The sequence below is a fragment of the Bubalus bubalis genome, chromosome 24, assembly GCF_019923935.1.
Source record: "Bubalus bubalis isolate 160015118507 breed Murrah chromosome 24, NDDB_SH_1, whole genome shotgun sequence".
In the NCBI taxonomy this organism is placed as follows: Eukaryota; Metazoa; Chordata; class Mammalia; order Artiodactyla; family Bovidae; genus Bubalus; species Bubalus bubalis.
Genome location: NC_059180.1, coordinates 41,977,402 through 41,993,994, shown reverse-complemented (window position 1 = coordinate 41,993,994; position 16,593 = coordinate 41,977,402). Strand labels below are relative to the sequence as shown.

General features: G+C 51.8%; 2 protein-coding genes and 1 pseudogene across 2 annotated transcripts; 2 read left to right on the top strand and 1 right to left on the bottom strand.

The window, feature by feature from the left end:
- The first annotated feature begins 3,010 nt into the window (after window positions 1-3,010).
- On the top strand, window positions 3,011-16,534 carry LOC102402543 (hemoglobin subunit zeta). The gene is made up of 4 exons (XM_025275195.2): window positions 3,011-3,141; window positions 3,537-3,741; window positions 3,943-4,072; window positions 16,434-16,534. The coding sequence occupies exons 1-3, from the start codon at window positions 3,047-3,049 to the stop codon at window positions 4,069-4,071; spliced, it is 429 nt and encodes a 142-aa protein (XP_025130980.1). The 5' UTR covers window positions 3,011-3,046; the 3' UTR covers window position 4,072; window positions 16,434-16,534.
- On the bottom strand, window positions 6,674-15,881 carry LOC123331589 (annotated as a pseudogene).
- On the top strand, window positions 15,296-16,534 carry LOC102399411 (hemoglobin subunit zeta). Its single transcript, XM_044935978.2, has 3 exons — window positions 15,296-15,428; window positions 15,880-16,084; window positions 16,304-16,534. The coding sequence occupies exons 1-3, from the start codon at window positions 15,307-15,309 to the stop codon at window positions 16,430-16,432; spliced, it is 456 nt and encodes a 151-aa protein (XP_044791913.2). The 5' UTR covers window positions 15,296-15,306; the 3' UTR covers window positions 16,433-16,534.
- Window positions 16,535-16,593: the final 59 nt, after the last annotated feature.

Sequence of the window (16,593 nt, the reverse complement as noted above, 5' to 3'; positions counted from 1 at the left end):
CCTGGTGGGCTACAGTCCACTGGGTCGCAAAGAGTTGGACACGACTGAGCGACTTCACTTTACTTCATTACTCCACTGTCTAGATTATATGCCATATTTGATTCACCTATTCATCACTTGAAGGACATTTGGGTTGTCTGCACTTTTTGGCTGTTATGAATAGCAGTGCTATGAACACAGTACAAGTTTTCAAATGGATGTATTTTATTGGGTGTGTACTACGGAATGGAATTGCTGAGTCATGTGGGAACTCTGTTTAACCTTTTGAGGAACCGCCAGGCTGTCTTCCATAGCGGCTGCACCATTTTACATTCCCATCAGCAGTCTAAAGATTCTAATTTCTCCATCTCCTTACCAACACTTGTCATTTTGTCTTTTAAATAGAGCCATTCTATATACTGTAGGTAAGGTTAGGATTACAGTTCAGGCTGGGGTTTTTGATGCCATCTTAGTGAGTATGATGTGCTATCTTTTTTGGTTTTGATTTGCATTTCCCTAATGAGTACGGAGAAGGCAATGGCACCCCACTGTAGTACTCTTGCCTGGAAAATCCCATGGACAGAGGAGCCTGGTGGGCTGCAGTCCACGGGGTCTCGAAGAGTCGGACACGACTGAGCGACTTCACTTTCACTTTTCACTTGCATGCATTGAAGAAGGAAATGGCAACCCACTCCAGTGTTCTTGCCTGGAGAATCCCAGGGAGCCTGGTGGGCTGCCATCTATGGGGTCGCACAGAGTCGGACACGACTGAAGTGACTTACCTTACCTTGCCTAATGAGTAATGACGCTGAGCGCCTTTTCACGTGTCTATTGCACATTTATGATTTCTTTAGAGGAATGTCTATGAAAGTACTCTGCCCAGTTTTCAGTTAGCTGTCTCTTCTTGACTTGTAAGATTTTTTTATATTTTGGATCAGTCCCTGATCCGATATATGATTTGCAAATGTTTTCTCTCATTCTTGGGAGACTATCTAAGTTTAAGACATGACATAAAGCTACAGTAATAAAGCCTGTGTGATTTTGGTGAAGGATAGACACATAGGTCAGTGGAATAAAAGAAAGAGTAGAGAAATAGATGTGCAGAAATATGTGCAATTAATGTGCAATTAATTGTTTACAAATAAGTTAGAGAAGGCAGTTCAATAGAGGAAGTATAGTGTTTTCAACAAAAGGTACTGGATAAATTGGACACTCATAGGTAAAGAGAAAATACAAACAACCCAAGACCTAAGCCTCATACCTTAAACAAAAATGATCTCAAAATAGATCACAGACCTAAGTGTAAAACATAAACTCTGAAATACTTAGAAAAAAGTCTTAGATGAAAACACTTAGATAAAGGCTTTGTGACGGGATTAGGCAAAGAATTCTCAGGCATGACTCTAAAAACATGAATCTTAAAAGAAAAACTTGATAAATTAGACTTCATAAAAAATAAAACTCTGGCTCTGCAAATGATACTATTAAGAGGATGAAATGACAAGCTACAAACTAGAAGGAAATATTTGCAAAGTGCATATCTGACAAATGATTGCATCCAGAATACACACAGAACTCTCGAAATTCAACAGTAAGAAGACAAACAACCCAATTTTAAAATGGTCAAAATACCAGGAGAGATATTTCAGCGAAGAGAAAACCTGGACGGCAAACAAGAGTGTGAGAAGATGCTCCACATCACTGGCTGTCAAGGAAATGCAGACTGAAGCCAGTGTGCCATATGGCCCCACAACATCAGAACAACCAATGTGTGGAAGTGTTGACAAAGACACAGAGCAGGTAGGACTTTTGCTGGGTGGAATGCAAAATGTTGAAGCCACTCTGGAAAACAGATGAGCAGTTTCCTACTAAATTAAACATACACTTAGCCCAATCCTACTCCTAGATATGGTATTATCCCAGAGAAATAAAAATACATGTTTATATAAAGACGTACACAAGAATGTTCACAGCAGCTTTACTTGTAATAACCCCAAACTGGGAAAAACCCACATGTTTGAGTGGGAGAATGAATGAACATTACTACCGCGGAGTACTGTTCTGCAGTAAAAGGAAACCAACTATTGATACAGGCAATAACATGCATGTATCTCAAGAATATTACGCTGAAAAAGAAGCCAGTCCTGAAAGATGACATGCTGTATGTTGACAAGCTGTATATTTCCGTTTACAGGACATTGTTAAAAGAGACAGAAGTACAGTGGTGTCAGTTTAGGGGATAGAGGAAGATGAGGCTGCAAAAGGGCAGCCAGTGGGAGTTTTGGGGGTGATAGAGCTGTGTGTCCTGATTGTGGGTGAGGTTACACAAATCTATACACGTGTCAAAATTCACAGAGCAGCATACTAAAAAAATCAATTGTAGGTTGAAATAAAATTGAAAGGCATATCTGCCTCACTTTGTTTAAGTTATGACTTGGTGAGCAAAACTGCAGAACCTAAAATCACACGATATTAGAAGGATTCTCTTCTGTTTACTTGCCACTTCCCCAGCTTTTCAGAAACCAGTCAGTACCTCCCTCCTCAGGGCCCACCAGGCAAGACCATGCATTGTTTTCTTGCAGGAAACCCAGGGATTCTAGAGCCAGTGTGTGCATTGGGCAGGGGGGAGGTGTCATGTGGGTCCAGCCACAGCCTAGCCCAGCAGTAATGGGGCCAGCAGGGGCATGGGAACCAGGAACCGGACGGTGTATGGGCACTCCTCTGGCTTCTCCCATTCTGGGATTCTGAAATGGACAAGAAAGTGCAGCGCTGGGCTGCAAACGCAGGATGACCTCCTGGGCTGACTGGGCCCCTATCTCCCCTGGAGTCTAGTCAGGCCCAGCAAGGGTGGCCGGAGTGATAGCCCCTCACCCCACCAAGCCCACCAGGCCCTGACCGCCCAGGGTCACTGCATCTGATAAGAGATCCACACCCACGGCCCCCTCCCCTCCCCCAACGATGACCACAGCGTGGCCCCCACCCTGGCTCCACGTATATAAGCGGACCCTGGGGCCTGAGCACCAGGACGCCAGTTCTCAGCGCGCCCAGCTCCCGCTCAGCCGCCACCATGTCTCTGACCAGAGCTGAGAGGACCATCATCGTGTCCATGTGGAGCAAGATCTCCACACAGGCGGACCTCATTGGCACCGAGACCCTGGAGAGGTGAGCACCAGGTGGGCTGGGATGGAACCTGGAGGGGACCGTGTAGGTCGTGAGGAGGGTGAGTGAGGAGGGGTCATTGAGGAGGGGTCACTGAAGATGGTCAGTGAGGTGGGGTCAGTGAGGAGGGTCAGTGTGGAGGGTCAGTGAGCATGAGCAGGTGAGGAGCGTCTCGGGGGTCAGAGGCAGGAGGAGGAGGTGATGGGGGCGGTCTGAGGGTCACCTGTGTCTCTAGGGGCCCAGCACCCAGGTCCCCACAATCACGTGGACGGAGGGAGGGAGGGAGGGAAGGAATGACCTGGAGACGGGCGGTCAGGGTGAGGTGGCCGGGCAGTACTGAGCAGCGGCTACCGCAAGAGTCACCCAGAGCGGTCACTAACTCGCCCGCCCGCCCGCAGGCTCTTCTCCTGCTACCCGCAGGCCAAGACCTACTTCCCGCACTTCGACCTGCACACGGGCTCCGCGCAGCTGCGCGCGCACGGCTCCAAGGTGGTGGCCGCCGTGGGCGACGCGGTCAAGAGCATTGACAACGTGACGAGCGCGTTGTCCAAGCTGAGCGAGCTGCACGCCTACGTGCTGCGCGTGGACCCGGTCAACTTCAAGGTGGGCGCGGGGCCCCGGGCGCGGGTTTCGGGGCCGGGGTCCCGGGGGCTGGAGGAGGTCTCGGTGGGCGGGGTTTCGGGGCGGGGCGATGCCTAGGGGGCGGGGCTGATTCCTGGGCCGGGGTCACGGGGGCGGGGCGAGGTCCCGGAGGCGGAGCTTCGTCCGGGCCGCCAGCGCTGACCGCTCTCCCTCCCGCCCCAGTTCCTGTCCCACTGCCTGCTGGTCACGTTGGCCTCGCACTTCCCCGCCGACTTCACGGCCGACGCGCACGCCGCCTGGGACAAGTTCCTGTCGATCGTGTCCGGCGTCCTGACGGAGAAGTACCGCTGAGGCCGCCGCAGGACCCCCAGGACGGAATGGGCCCCCAGATGCTCTAAGGAGTCTCACACCCCACCCCACGCCTTCCCCGAGACGGGCCAATAAACGAATTAACGTCCACTTTGTCTCTGTGGTCACTGGGCCACTGTGGGTGGGGGTGGCAGAGGTGGAGGGAGGGTGCAGGGCCTGCCTGGGTTACACGGGAGGCCTGCAGGCATCCTTGCACTGACCCCCTCTGTCTGAGGGCAGAGATCAGATCGGCTCCCCGTAACCTGGGGGGAGCACTTTCTCTTCTGCAGAAAGGGCGCCTCTAGGCCTTTACTTGGGGATGGGGTGGGAGGCAGTGCTGGAACCCAGCTGGACCCTCTGGCTGTCTCTGGGGCTTCTGATGGTATACTCTCTTCTCCTTCTGGAATTTATACTGTTTCCTGGTTTATGCCTGATTTCAGTAAGAGAGAAGTGCTGAATATATTCATTCATTCATCCACCCATTCATTGCTCCATTAAGCAATCATTTATGAGCCCGTAAGAGGCCCAAGCGGAGAAGGCAATGGCACCCCACTCCATTACTCTTGCCCTGAAAATCCCATGGATGGAGGAGCCTGGTAGGCTCCAGTCCATGGGGTCGCTAAGAGTCGGACACGACTGAGCGACTTCACTTTCACTTTTCACTTTCATGCATTGGAGAGGGAAATGGCAACCCACTCCAGTATTCTTGCCTGGAGAATCCCAGGGACAGAGGAGCCTAATGGGCTGCCCTCTATGGGGTCACACAGAGTCGGACACAACTGAGGCGACTTAGCAGCAGCAGCAGCAAGAGGCCCAAGAATATTTCTAGGCCATGCATACGACCACTTAAACCAGCAAAGCTCTTGACAGGTGGAGCTGACAGTCTAGTGGGGGATACAGATTAGACACGGAAAAGGGAAAGAGGTTCAACCTTGCTCATAACAAGAGAAATGCAAGTAATACTAAAAATTGCACTTGGATCTATTTCTCACCTACTTGATAAACAAAAACCCAAGACTTTGACCATACTCTGCTGGCGGCCCCCCTACAACGTGGGTGGGAGTAGAACACAGATGTATAGAGCCACTGGGGCAGCTGAGTCTGCTATAGTCTGGAAAACAGTCCACAATGATTCAACAACAGAACAAACCATGAACATCCACACCACAAGGAACTGGGAACGGAAAAAAAAAAATGACAATTTCTTATGATGGTTGTGACATGATAGCCAGGATTTACAGTGTTAAAAAGAAAAAGAAGTGAAAAAGTAGATTGGTGTATGTATAGCATGATTTCCTTTCTGTGAGGAGGGGAAATTCAAGTATGTGTGGGCACACATGCATGTGAGCGGTTCATTGACCTCCGTGTGCCCTTGCAAGTGCTCATCTGTTTGTGTGTGTTTGCGTATTTTTGCAAAAAGCAACTATGGACAGATAAACTGGAAATGATTACACACGGCAACGTGAATGGGGTTGATGGCGTGCTCCTCCAAGCCTAACTCTCTTCACTCTCTTGACCTTGAATCATGTTAAATCATCAAAAGGAAAATTTAAAAGAGCAAAAAATTAAAACATCAAAATAAGAATATAAGTTACATGAAACTGGTTGAGGATGTAGTAATCTAACGATCAGAAAAAAAGAACTATTCCAAGTGACTTGTGAACATAGTACCTTGGCTGCGCAAAGAATCTCTAATATCCAGTAACTTGTTGTTATCACAATACAGATACTGTGAGTTCATAATCTTGTATTTTAAAACATTTTCAAATTGTCAAAAAGCAACTGCAAAAATAAGACAAAGATGGAGAAATAGGAGTGACTGCTAGTGGGTATGGGGTTTCTTCAGGGGATGATGGAAATATTCTAAAATTGTAATAGTTGCACAATTCTGTGAATGTATTAAAAATGAACTGTTATGTTTTAAGTGGGTGAATTGGATGGCATGGGAATTATATCTCAGTCAGTCAGTTCAGTTCAGTTGCTCAGTCGTGTCCAATTCTTTGCGACACCATGGACTGCAGCACGCCGGCCTCCCTGTCCATCATCAACTCCCAGAGTTTACTCAAACTCATGTTCATTGAGTCAGTGATGCCATCCAACTGCCTCATCCTCTGTCATCCCCTTCTCCTCCCAACTTCAATCTTTCCCAGCATCAGGGTCTTTTCAAATGAGTCAGTTCTTCACAGCAGGTGGCCAAAGTATTGGAGTTTCAGCTTCAACATCAGTCCTTCCAATGAATATTCAGGACTGATTTCCTTTAGGATGGACAGGTTGGATCTCCTTGCAGTCTGAGGGACTCTCAAGAGTCTTCTCCTACACCACAGTTCAAAAGCATCAATTCTTCGATGCTCAGCTTTCTTTATAGTCCAACTCTCACATCCATACATGACTACTGGAAAAACCATAGCCTTGACTGGATGGACCTTTGTTGACAAAGTAATGTCTCTGCTTTTTAATATTCTGTCTAGGTTGGTCATAGCTTTTCTTCCAAGGAGCACACGTCTTTTAATTTCAGGGCTGCAGTCACCATCTGTAGTGATTTTTGAGCCCCCAAAATAAAGTCTGTCACTGTTTCCACTGTTTCCCCTACTATTTGCCATGAAGTGATGGAACCGGATGCCATGATCTTAGTTTTCTGAATATTGAGCTTTAAGCCAACTTTTTCACTCTCCTCTTTCACTTTCATCAAGAGGCTCTTTAGTTCTTCTTTGCTTTCTGCCATAATAAACCTGCAAAATATGCTAAGAAGACAAAACTTCCAAATACTCATCAAGATTCCTCAGTTTACAACTTGCCTTCACTTGCTCTTTCTTTCTGAGTCACTTGAGAGTAGAATGCAGGCATGACTCCCTTTAATACTCTCAGCACCCCTAAACACCTGTAGATTTCCTAAACTCAACAAGAACACTTACCTGGACAGCCAGAGAACTACCACCAAAATCACGAGATTGTGAAATGAAAGTTGCTGAGTCATGTCCAACTCTTTACAACCCCATGGACTGTAGCTTGCCAGGCTCCTCTGTCCATGGAATTGTCCAGGCTAGAATACTGGAGTGGGTTGCTGTTTCCTTCTCCAGGGAATCTTCCTGACCCCAGGATCAAACCCAGGTCTCCTGAATTGCAGGCAGATTCTTTACCATCTGAGCCGCTGGGGCACCTGCACAGATAGGTGATTAACCTGCCACCAAAGTCAGGAGATTAACACCAGTCCAAAGCCATCAACACAGATCTCATCACACACTGTCCCTCCCAAGAATGGCCTTTACTTGTCAACATCAAACTTCTCGTTTAGTCTTCTTCAGCCTGGCTCTTCAGTCTCTCTTTGCATGATCTTCATATTTTTGTGGACGTTTTGGGGTTTTTAAAAAATATTTGCTATTTTATTTACTGGGTTACTTAGTTGCGGCATGTGGGATCTAGTTCCCTGATCAGGGATCAAACCTGGGCCCCCTGAACTGGGAGTGCAGAGTCTTAGTCACTGGACCAATTTAGGGAAGTCCCTGAATTGTGGGGGGGGGGGGGTGGTTTTTCTTCAGTGTCTTAATATAAAGAGAGTTGAGTATGACATTGTCGGACAGAAGAATGAATATTTTGTTGAATAAAAGCCCAAAGTCAGGATACATGCACAGCAGAAATGGGGCCAGGCTCCCAGCACTTGTGTATAATTAAAGAAGGAATTTTTAACTTAAAAAAGTCAGTAACAGTGGATACAGATGAAAAAGGCAGCAACAACACCAACACTGGAAAAGTGGGAAACAGAGCAAGCTTCTCTCGGGAGCTTGCGCAGAACTGGAGAGCTGATCGGTCTCAGGGAACTTCAACATTTGGATGGACTCTAAACGCAAACCTAATCTCTCCAATCAGGGTCTTGTCAGAACCAGTAATCCTTTTCCCTGAGACCCTATATAAAGAACTCCAGTCCTCCCATGACAGGGAGCCTAAGCAAAGAACCCTCACTTTTAACACCACTTGGGATAGATATTGGGCCCCAGCAAACAAACCACCACCTCCCAGACAGAAGCCCAGGAAAGTTGCCATGCTCAAGAAGTTGCTTCAGACTCTAAGATTTGGGAAATCTACACCAGTTGCTAGCTTAGCTTCTGGGGAGGATGTTGGGGTTCCAACATCCTGATGCCCTTTCTAACCCCTGGGAGGTACCTAGAAAATGACCCACTCCCACCCTTCAGGAAGTTACCTGGCTGTGGCGAATCTCCCCCAGCCCTCAAGCCACCAAACCTGCAAAACTAACCCATGAAGTAGCAAGGGCTTGAGGAAGCAGAACTGCTGGCCCAGCCCATACTGCCTTAACTACTGGTGAGCAAAGACCAGCAGCTAGAGTGGGGAGCCACAAAGGAGGGGGTCTAGGCAACAGGATCCCCCGACTACCCCACGGCTTTCTCCTGACTCTGAAGCAGCCACGATGATGGGCCCAGAAAACCCACACACCTCACTCCACACAACAGACAGCTTAGACCTCAGAATTACTGCCATGAAGAGCAACAAGGTCTCTCTTTGTTTAAAGTACAACAAGGGAAACTCTTGAGAAAACTGGGAATGGGCCTGGAAAAAATAAGAGCTTTGAGGTCTCTGCCACCTTCCCGAAAGGAAAAAGTTCATGCCAGAAGGAAAGTCAGGGTCTTTCCCTGCTTTGTGTTCCTGGCTAAACTCAAGACTAAGAAAATCCCCTGGACTTGCAGCATCAGTAAGTATACAAGTGCCCCACCAGCACACGCTGCCCCCCGACCAAGGTTAGCCTCTGGCATGTGAAATGCCCAAGAAATTGCCTTCTAGTCCAATCCCCACCAACCTCAACCCAACGCAAAGGGCATCTGCTTGTGGTTCCCACCTCTCCTCAAAGAGGCTCCTAGCAGAGCCTCCAAGGTACAGTCAGGTGCCAAGGAACACAATGCCACATTGTCTATCAGGCCAGGGCAGGGACGGCCAGCTTCAGATCAAAGAGAGAGAGGCTTAGTGTGACAACCAGTGTCATTTCAGCAGGAAAGTAGAGGGCAAGTGGTGAGAAGGGCTCCTACGGGCACACCTTCCTGGGGATGCAGTTCCTGTCAATTGCCTCCTCCTGCAGGAACATGTGTAGGCAGCGTTCATTCTGAGCTGGTGGATGCCCAGCATCCATCCAGTTTATTAGCAATTCTGCTAATAAACTGTTTGAGGCCCTACCTCTTTTCTCCAATAAAGGACTCCTCAAAGACCCTTTCGTTTCCTCGAAAAGGGAGCTGCCATTTCAAGACTTTCCCATGCAGTGGTGGGACTATTAATACAATCGTTCTCTCTTGCTCCAGCTCATTTTCTAGTCACTCAAAGTTACTGCAGCACCGTCATACACAGGACTCCTTCAGTTTGAAAACAGGTAGTTTTGTCCACATGCAAATCTCATAGGTGGGTGAAGCGAGTGCAGCCCACGCCTACCGTCTGTGGATTAAAGATGTTGATATCCAGAAAGTTACTTGGCAGCTTATAAGTGTTGGTCAGTTCCTGCAGCTTCAAGTTAAGGCTCCAGGTGTTAGCTACTGCCAGGTCTGACATCTTTCCAAAGGAGAGACCTGGACCGGGACTTCATTGTGGTTTTGATTTGCATTTCACAAACAAGTCACGAAGTTGAGCATCTTTTCATGTGTTATTCTTTTTTTTTTTTTTTGGATAAAGTCTATTCAAGTCCCTTGTCCATTTTTCATTGGGTTGTTTCTTTTTGTTGTTGAGTTGTAAGAGTTATTTCTACCTTCTGGATATAGTTCTTTATCAGATATGTGGTTTGCAAATATTTTCTCCCATTCTGTGAGTTGCCCTTTCACTGTCAATAGCTTTTAACCTGACCTAATCAAGTCTTTTGATTTGACTTCCAGGGTACAGGAAACACATGGACAAAGGAACCAGCTAAATAACACTGCAGGGAAACTATCAGAGCAACCCCAAAATGAAATAAATATTCTACAAGCCAGTAGGCCTGAACTGTTCTGCAGTCATTGATAAGGAACAGTGGGTATGGGGTGGAGAGCTTCTGGAAGAAAAAAATGAATAGGCAACTGAAAGCTACATAAGAACCTGGATCAGATCCCAACCTGAACAAATTGAACAAATGTGGGGGATGAACAGGGAATTTCAGTGCAAAGGGAAGTTCACTTAGATTGAGGATAGGCTTGTGGTTATTTATATAGAAAGTGAAGTCGCTCAGTTGTGTCCGACTCTTTGAGACCCCATGGACTGTAGCCTACCAGGCTCCTCCCTCCGTGGGATTCTCCAGGCAAGAGTATTGGAGTGGGGTGCCATTTTCCTTCTCCAGGGGATCTTCCCGACCCCGGGATAGAACCCCGGCCTCCCGCATTCCAGGCAGACGCTTTAACCTCTGAGCCACCAGGGAAGCCCATTTACATAGAAGGATCTCCTTATTCTAGGAGATCTGTGCTCAAGTTTACACAGAGACATGATGTCATCACACATGTCCACAGTGTTTAGAAGAAAAACAAAACACATTGAGACACATCCCCATATACACTGACAACACAAATGTTAGCTATGATTGGTCCAGGTGGGGGACCGCAGCTGCTCAGCACGCTGTTCGTGATGTGCTAGACCTGACCTCAGCGCGCTCCCCGCCTGTCACTCCACCCTGCACTGGCCTCCTTTTTGTCTCCCAGACGATGACGGAGGCCTGGGCCCTCTCAGGGCCCTTGCACCTGGCGCCACTCACTCTTCCCCAAACATCTTGTGGTTGATTCTCCCAGCTCCTTCAAATACTCATTCAGAAATCCCCATCTCAGCACCATCTTCCCTGCCGCCTTATCTAAAAGTATAACCCCTCTGAGCTCCACGAACAGCACTTCCCTGCTCTCTCCTTTCTGATGGCAATGCCATCTGTCTCTCTCCAGCCAGAGACCAGCTGGAACACAGCCATGGCCAAACAGAGTTGGGTCTGTTAACTCACGGCCGCAGAGAAGACCACTGCCATGGGGAGCCCTGTATCTGAGTCAGAGAACTGAGCCTGGGCTCAAGAAAGCAGGCTAGCTCTGGACTGAACCGGGAAGTGGGAGTCATCCTACAATCCAGTGTCTCAGTGAGTCTCATCTAGAAGATAAGCGATGCTGTGACTGACAGTGAAGCAGCAACCGCTCATCAGCCAGGACGGGGGCCACCGGGATGTTCTCTTGGTGGGAGTGGCCCCTGTTTTCTCTATCTGGACAGTGCTTTTCTGCCTGGAGCATCGCAGTTCCAGTGGCCAAGTCCTGATGTCATGTTCCAGAGGAGTGCACAGGCGTCGTGGAGAAAACCCAGGTGTCCGGGGTGGCCCTCCTCCTTCTCACGGCATGTTTACCTGCTGCCCTCATCCTGTTCTGCACACCTTCCCCAGCAGGAGTGTCTTCTTGCCCTGGGCTGAGCACCCAGCAGTTAGCAGTGGTCTGGCACTGGTTAGAAGGTCATACATCACCCATGAGGAATGCATGGAGCTTCTGGGCCTTCACAAGCTTGCCCGAGGCAGCCCCTGCTGCTCGCCTGCCTTTAGCGTCTGGTCAGGGCTGCAGACCCTCTCTTAAGGGAGATGCCTCCTTCCCTTCCTCCAGGGAGGACTCTGACCAGAGGGAATGCTGCCCAAATCGTGGCTGTGGGATGTGGACCCACGCACCTCACTGCCCTGGAGCTCCTAGGAGCTGGGTCTCGGGCCTCAGTGGAGGGGAGCGGCCTGAGTGTGAGGAGTCTCTCCCCTGAAGCCCGGGCCTCGGCCCCAGTGGAGTTTGTGACCACAGCTGCCGCCCCGCTCTCTAAGTCTCAGCTTTCCCACGGGGCCAGGAGACCCTGGGAACCCTTCAAGTTCCGAAGAACCGGCACCGTTTGCGCTGGTGGGCCTGCTGTTCTGTGGGGACAGGAGCCAGCCCCCTCGTCCACCTTTGGGCAGGCCCCGGCCAGCCATCCTTGACCCCCAGCCCCGAGCTCAGCTCACCTGGGAGGCAGGGCAGGCAGGGGCATTCACTCAGGGAGACAGTGGTCAGTGCACGCATGGCGCTGAGGCACAAAGACCCGTGGGTCACTAGACAGTTCTTTACGGGGAGCCAGCTCTGGGCTCCTGACTGTCCAGGAGGCTTCCCAGACCAGGAAACAAAACCAAACCAAAATTCCCTCCCTTTCTGAGCTTACATTCTAGTGGGTAATAAACATATGTTTTTCTGTGGAAAAAAGAAAAGTGTAGCAAGTTGGAGACTGGACAGGCCAGGCAGGGGAAGTTGCAATTTTAAATGGGGTGGTCAGTGTGGGCCTAGTAACCCAGTGACATCTGAGGGAAAACCTTCCCAGAGGGAGGCCTGGGGAGGACGGAGCAGGCTAGAAGGAGGTAGCTCGGGGCCTGGAGGAGGACAGAGGAGGGAGGCAGAGCTGGGAGCAGGGAGCCTTCCCTCATGGAGGGTCGGAAGCCACAGCAGGGCTCAGGGGTGAGAAATGAGGGTCAGATAGGCCTGGGCTCGCTGGTCTGAACCTCAGGAAGGAAGGATGGAGCAGCTATCTCCAGGAGGGATGGGAGGCAGGGGAGGGGATGTGAGCCTGGGCGGGGGGTGGGGGTGTCTCCAGGGCACAGGTGGAGGTCGGTGCCGCCAGGTGGACTAAGGGCAGACGGAGGGGGGTTGGGATGGGGACGGAGCCAGGGCCCTCGCCCCCCTCCATTAAAATCAACTCCCTAGGCACAAGTTTGTGGGGTCAGGACACAGACTACCCAGGAGAAGAAAGAAAGGCAAGAAAGCAGTGGGGCGAAGCGCATCTGCGCGCCACCTGACAAATGCTGAGAGAAGGAGCGGTCAGCCACGGCCCCAGCCCAGGAGGGGCTCTTCCCTCCTGCCCTCAGGCCCTCCCTGGATTCACCCCAGCCTTTCGGCCTGCAGGCCCCCTGCCCCGGCCTGAGTTTCTGGGGGCTGAAGTTCCGGGCTGGGGTCCTGCAACCAGGTTCTAATCCAGCTTGACTTACTTTGCCTGCTCCTCCCCCCGTCACCTCCCACACCCACACAGGTCCACCGCACCCCTGCTTACACCTGGCACCCTCCATTCTGGCTGGAGACCCCCTGCTGGGGAATTCCCAAGATGAGGGGCTGGCAGTCTCCTGTGGTCCCTGCCCTCTCCAGCCTGGAGCCCAGACGTCACCCCTGTCCCCACTGATACCCGTCCTGGACCCGAAAGGAAATGGTTTCTGCTGAACTTGACCTCCTCACAGTGACCGCCACCTCACCGGGCTGCGAAGGGTGCTCACGGGGAGGCTCAGGTGGCTGAGCTTGGGACTGAAGTCTAAGCTTCAGAGTGAGCTTCCCAGACAGTTGGTTCAAGTTCACCCTTAGGGCCAGCTGTGCTGGGCACACTCTTGCTGGACCGAGGGACTAACAGTGAAGAGAAAAGCATCAATACGCTGGAGGCAGTTCAGGGAAGTCAGCTAAACAAAGAAATACACAAGGGTGAGTGGTGACCCAGGGGTCTGTGTTCTTCCTCTGTGTTGTTGGTAGGAACAGGAATCATGACTGTTACGGAGCCTCTGAAGACACGACGCTGGCGGGGCCCCTGGAGCGGGCGGGGAGCGCCCCTGCGCATGCGCCGTCCGCAGCGCGGGGTTGTCGCTCAACTGGTGGCTCACTCCCAGGAAATGGATAAAGAAAGGTCACCTGCGCAGGTGAGGCGGACAGAAGGGAGCTTTCGCTTTTTAAGCTGGGCTTTTTCCAGGGCTGCTGTGACAAATAATATGCATAATTTGCAAATTCTTAAAATATTAATTGAAATACATACGGAAAACATGTGTTAAAGAAAATGTAGCAAGAAGACCCTGAGTGTGTGAAGACAGTGCATGTGTGTCTGGAGACTGATCGTACGTGTGTCAAAAAAAAAAAACAGGTTACAAAAATACACCCTGAATCCATTTGAACACTGAAAAGGAATAAACAGATTCTAATTGTCATGCGGGAAAATGCTCGCGTCCACCCCAGGTAATAAAACCAGGTGTCCCTACACACATTATTAATACCACCAGCAATCAAGAGTTGAAACTGGCCAGCACGTGAACATGGGCTCCCTTGGGACAGCGCCGTGGATGGGGTGTTGAAGGGGGTCAGCCCCTTCTCTAAGCACCCCTGCTGCCTTCTCTGCGGCCGTGGACAGGGGGCTGGGGGGACACATGAGCGGAGTAACACTCCAGAAGACCAAGACCTGGGCTATGGAACCCCCGGCTCAGACACAGAGACTGGGGCATGGTGCCAGGCCGCCCACAGCTCAGCTCCACCTCATGGCACCTGGCAGTTCCAGGAACCTGTGCTCAGGAGGAAGCCCCATGAAAATATGGAAAACTGAGCAAGCTAGAACTCCTGCAGACCCCATCACCTGGGGACAGTTGTTTTACCAGTTTGCTGCCTGCTATCCATCCCTTCCTTCTATTTAAATAATACTGGAGGGACGTCCCTGGTGGTCCAGTGGCTAAGACAACATGCTCCTAATGCAGGGGGCCCAGGTGTGATCCCTGGTCAAAGAACTAGATCCCACATGCCACAGCTAAAGATCCCATGTGCTGCAACTAAGACCTGGCACAGTCAAATAGAAATATATCCATATATACCACAACGAGCTACCACCGCACGTTGGGATGGAAACCCAGGAGGGAAAACCGTGGGTTTCTGTGCCCCAGGCACTGCATGAAGGGCCAGCCCCTCCCCTGGGTGCCAGCTGGCAGAGGCCCCCACCAGGCATCTGGGGGCCTGTGGGTGGAGGAGACCTCAGAAGGAGCCTCAGCTGGGTGAGGAGGGATCTACAGCCAAGGCTGGAGAGAGCCAGAAGCCAAGACTGTTATTCCCTCCTTGTGACACCTGGCTTCACTTTTCTCATCAGGTGGAGCCGCAGAAACTTAAAAATAATAACACAGAGCGCTTCTGGGAGGGACGCACCCCAGGTCATCCTTCCCTCAGAGGGACAGGCAGGTCAGGGACAATCGTTATGGAGGCTGGGCCCTGGGCTGGATGGACACATGGACCCTTGGCCAGGCCAGGGCCCCTATCTCCCTGTGACCTGCTCTGGCTGTGGCTCTGCAGGGGCAGCCAAAGTGATAGCCCTTCAGCCATCAAGCCCACCAGGCCCTGACCACCCGCTGTCACTGGAAATGATAAGAAACCCACTGCATTGCCCTCTCCCTTCTCCCAGTGATGACCCTGGCCACAACGCTGGGTCATATAAAGGGACCCTGGGGGCTGAGCATCACCAACACCAATTTTCAGTATGTCAAGCTCCCACTCAGCAGCCACCATGTCTCTGACCAGGACTGAGAGGACCATCATCGTATCCCTGTGGAGCAAGATCTCTACACAGGCGGACCTCATTGGCACCGAGACCCTGGAGAGGTGAGCACCAGGTGGGCTGGGGTAGAGCCTGGAGGGGACCCTGTGGGTCAGTGAGGTCAGGGGTCAGTGAGAACAGGAGTCAGTGAGGAGGGGTGACTGAGGAGGGAGAGTGAGGAGGGTCAGTGAGGAGGGTCAGTGAGGTGGGTCAGTGAGGTGGTCAGTGAGGAGTGTCAGCGAGGATGGTCAGTGAGGAGGGTCAGTGAGCATGAGCAGGTGAGGTCTCGGGGGTCAGAGGCAGGAGGAGGAGGTGATGGGGGCGGTCTGAGGGTCACCTGTGTCTCTAGGGGCCCAGCACCCAGGTCCCCACAATCACGTGGACGGAGGGAGGGAGGGAGGGAAGGAAGGAATGACCTGGAGACGGGCGGTCAGGGTGAGGTGGCCGGGCAGTACTGAGCAGCGGCTACCGCAAGAGTCACCCAGAGGGGTCACTAACTCGCCCGCCCGCCCGCAGGCTCTTCTCCTGCTACCCGCAGGCCAAGACCTACTTCCCGCACTTCGACCTGCACACGGGCTCCGCGCAGCTGCGCGCGCACGGCTCCAAGGTGGTGGCCGCCGTGGGCGTCGCGGTCAAGAGCATTGACAACGTGACGAGCGCGTTGTCCAAGCTGAGCGAGCTGCACGCCTACGTGCTGCGCGTGGACCCGGTCAACTTCAAGGTGGGCGCGGGGCCCCGGGCGCGGGTTTCGGGGCCGGGGTCCCGGGGGCTGGAGGAGGTCTCGGTGGGCGGGGTTTCGGGGCGGGGCGAGGCCTCGGGGGCGGGGCGAGGCCTCGGGGGCGGGGCTGATTCCTGGGCCGGGGTCACGGGGGCGGGGCGAGGTCCCGGAGGCGGAGCTTCGTCCGGGCCGCCAGCGCTGACCGCTCTCCCTCCCGCCCAGTTCCTGTCCCATTGCCTGCTGGTCACGTTGGCCTCGCACTTCCCCGCCGACTTCACGGCCGACGCGCACGCCGCCTGGGACAAGTTCCTGTCGATCGTGTCCGGCGTCCTGACGGAGAAGTACCGCTGAGGCCGCCGCAGGACCCCTAGAACAGGCTTCGAGCCCTCTTCTTCCCCTGCACCCTATTAGTGTTTCATAGGGACCCCCAATAAATGGATGAGGATGGAAGGAGCCTGGTCGTGAGTTCTCAGTATTGGGGGAAAGAAGGGAGAGTGACGGGAGAGAATGGG

What these genes read in the sequence shown, in the direction of transcription:
- LOC102402543 (XM_025275195.2), top strand. Translation starts at nt 3,047, where the DNA reads ATGTCTCTGACCAGAGCTGAGAGGACCATCATCGTGTCCATGTGGAGC. An exon ending in GGCACCGAGACCCTGGAGAG is followed by an intron (nt 3,142 to 3,536) that starts GTGAGCACCAGG and finishes GCCCGCCCGCAG; the next exon opens with GCTCTTCTCCTGCTACCCGC. An exon ending in TGGACCCGGTCAACTTCAAG is followed by an intron (nt 3,742 to 3,942) that starts GTGGGCGCGGGG and finishes CTCCCGCCCCAG; the next exon opens with TTCCTGTCCCACTGCCTGCT.
- LOC102399411 (XM_044935978.2), top strand. Translation starts at nt 15,307, where the DNA reads ATGTCAAGCTCCCACTCAGCAGCCACCATGTCTCTGACCAGGACTGAG. An exon ending in GGCACCGAGACCCTGGAGAG is followed by an intron (nt 15,429 to 15,879) that starts GTGAGCACCAGG and finishes GCCCGCCCGCAG; the next exon opens with GCTCTTCTCCTGCTACCCGC. An exon ending in TGGACCCGGTCAACTTCAAG is followed by an intron (nt 16,085 to 16,303) that starts GTGGGCGCGGGG and finishes CCTCCCGCCCAG; the next exon opens with TTCCTGTCCCATTGCCTGCT.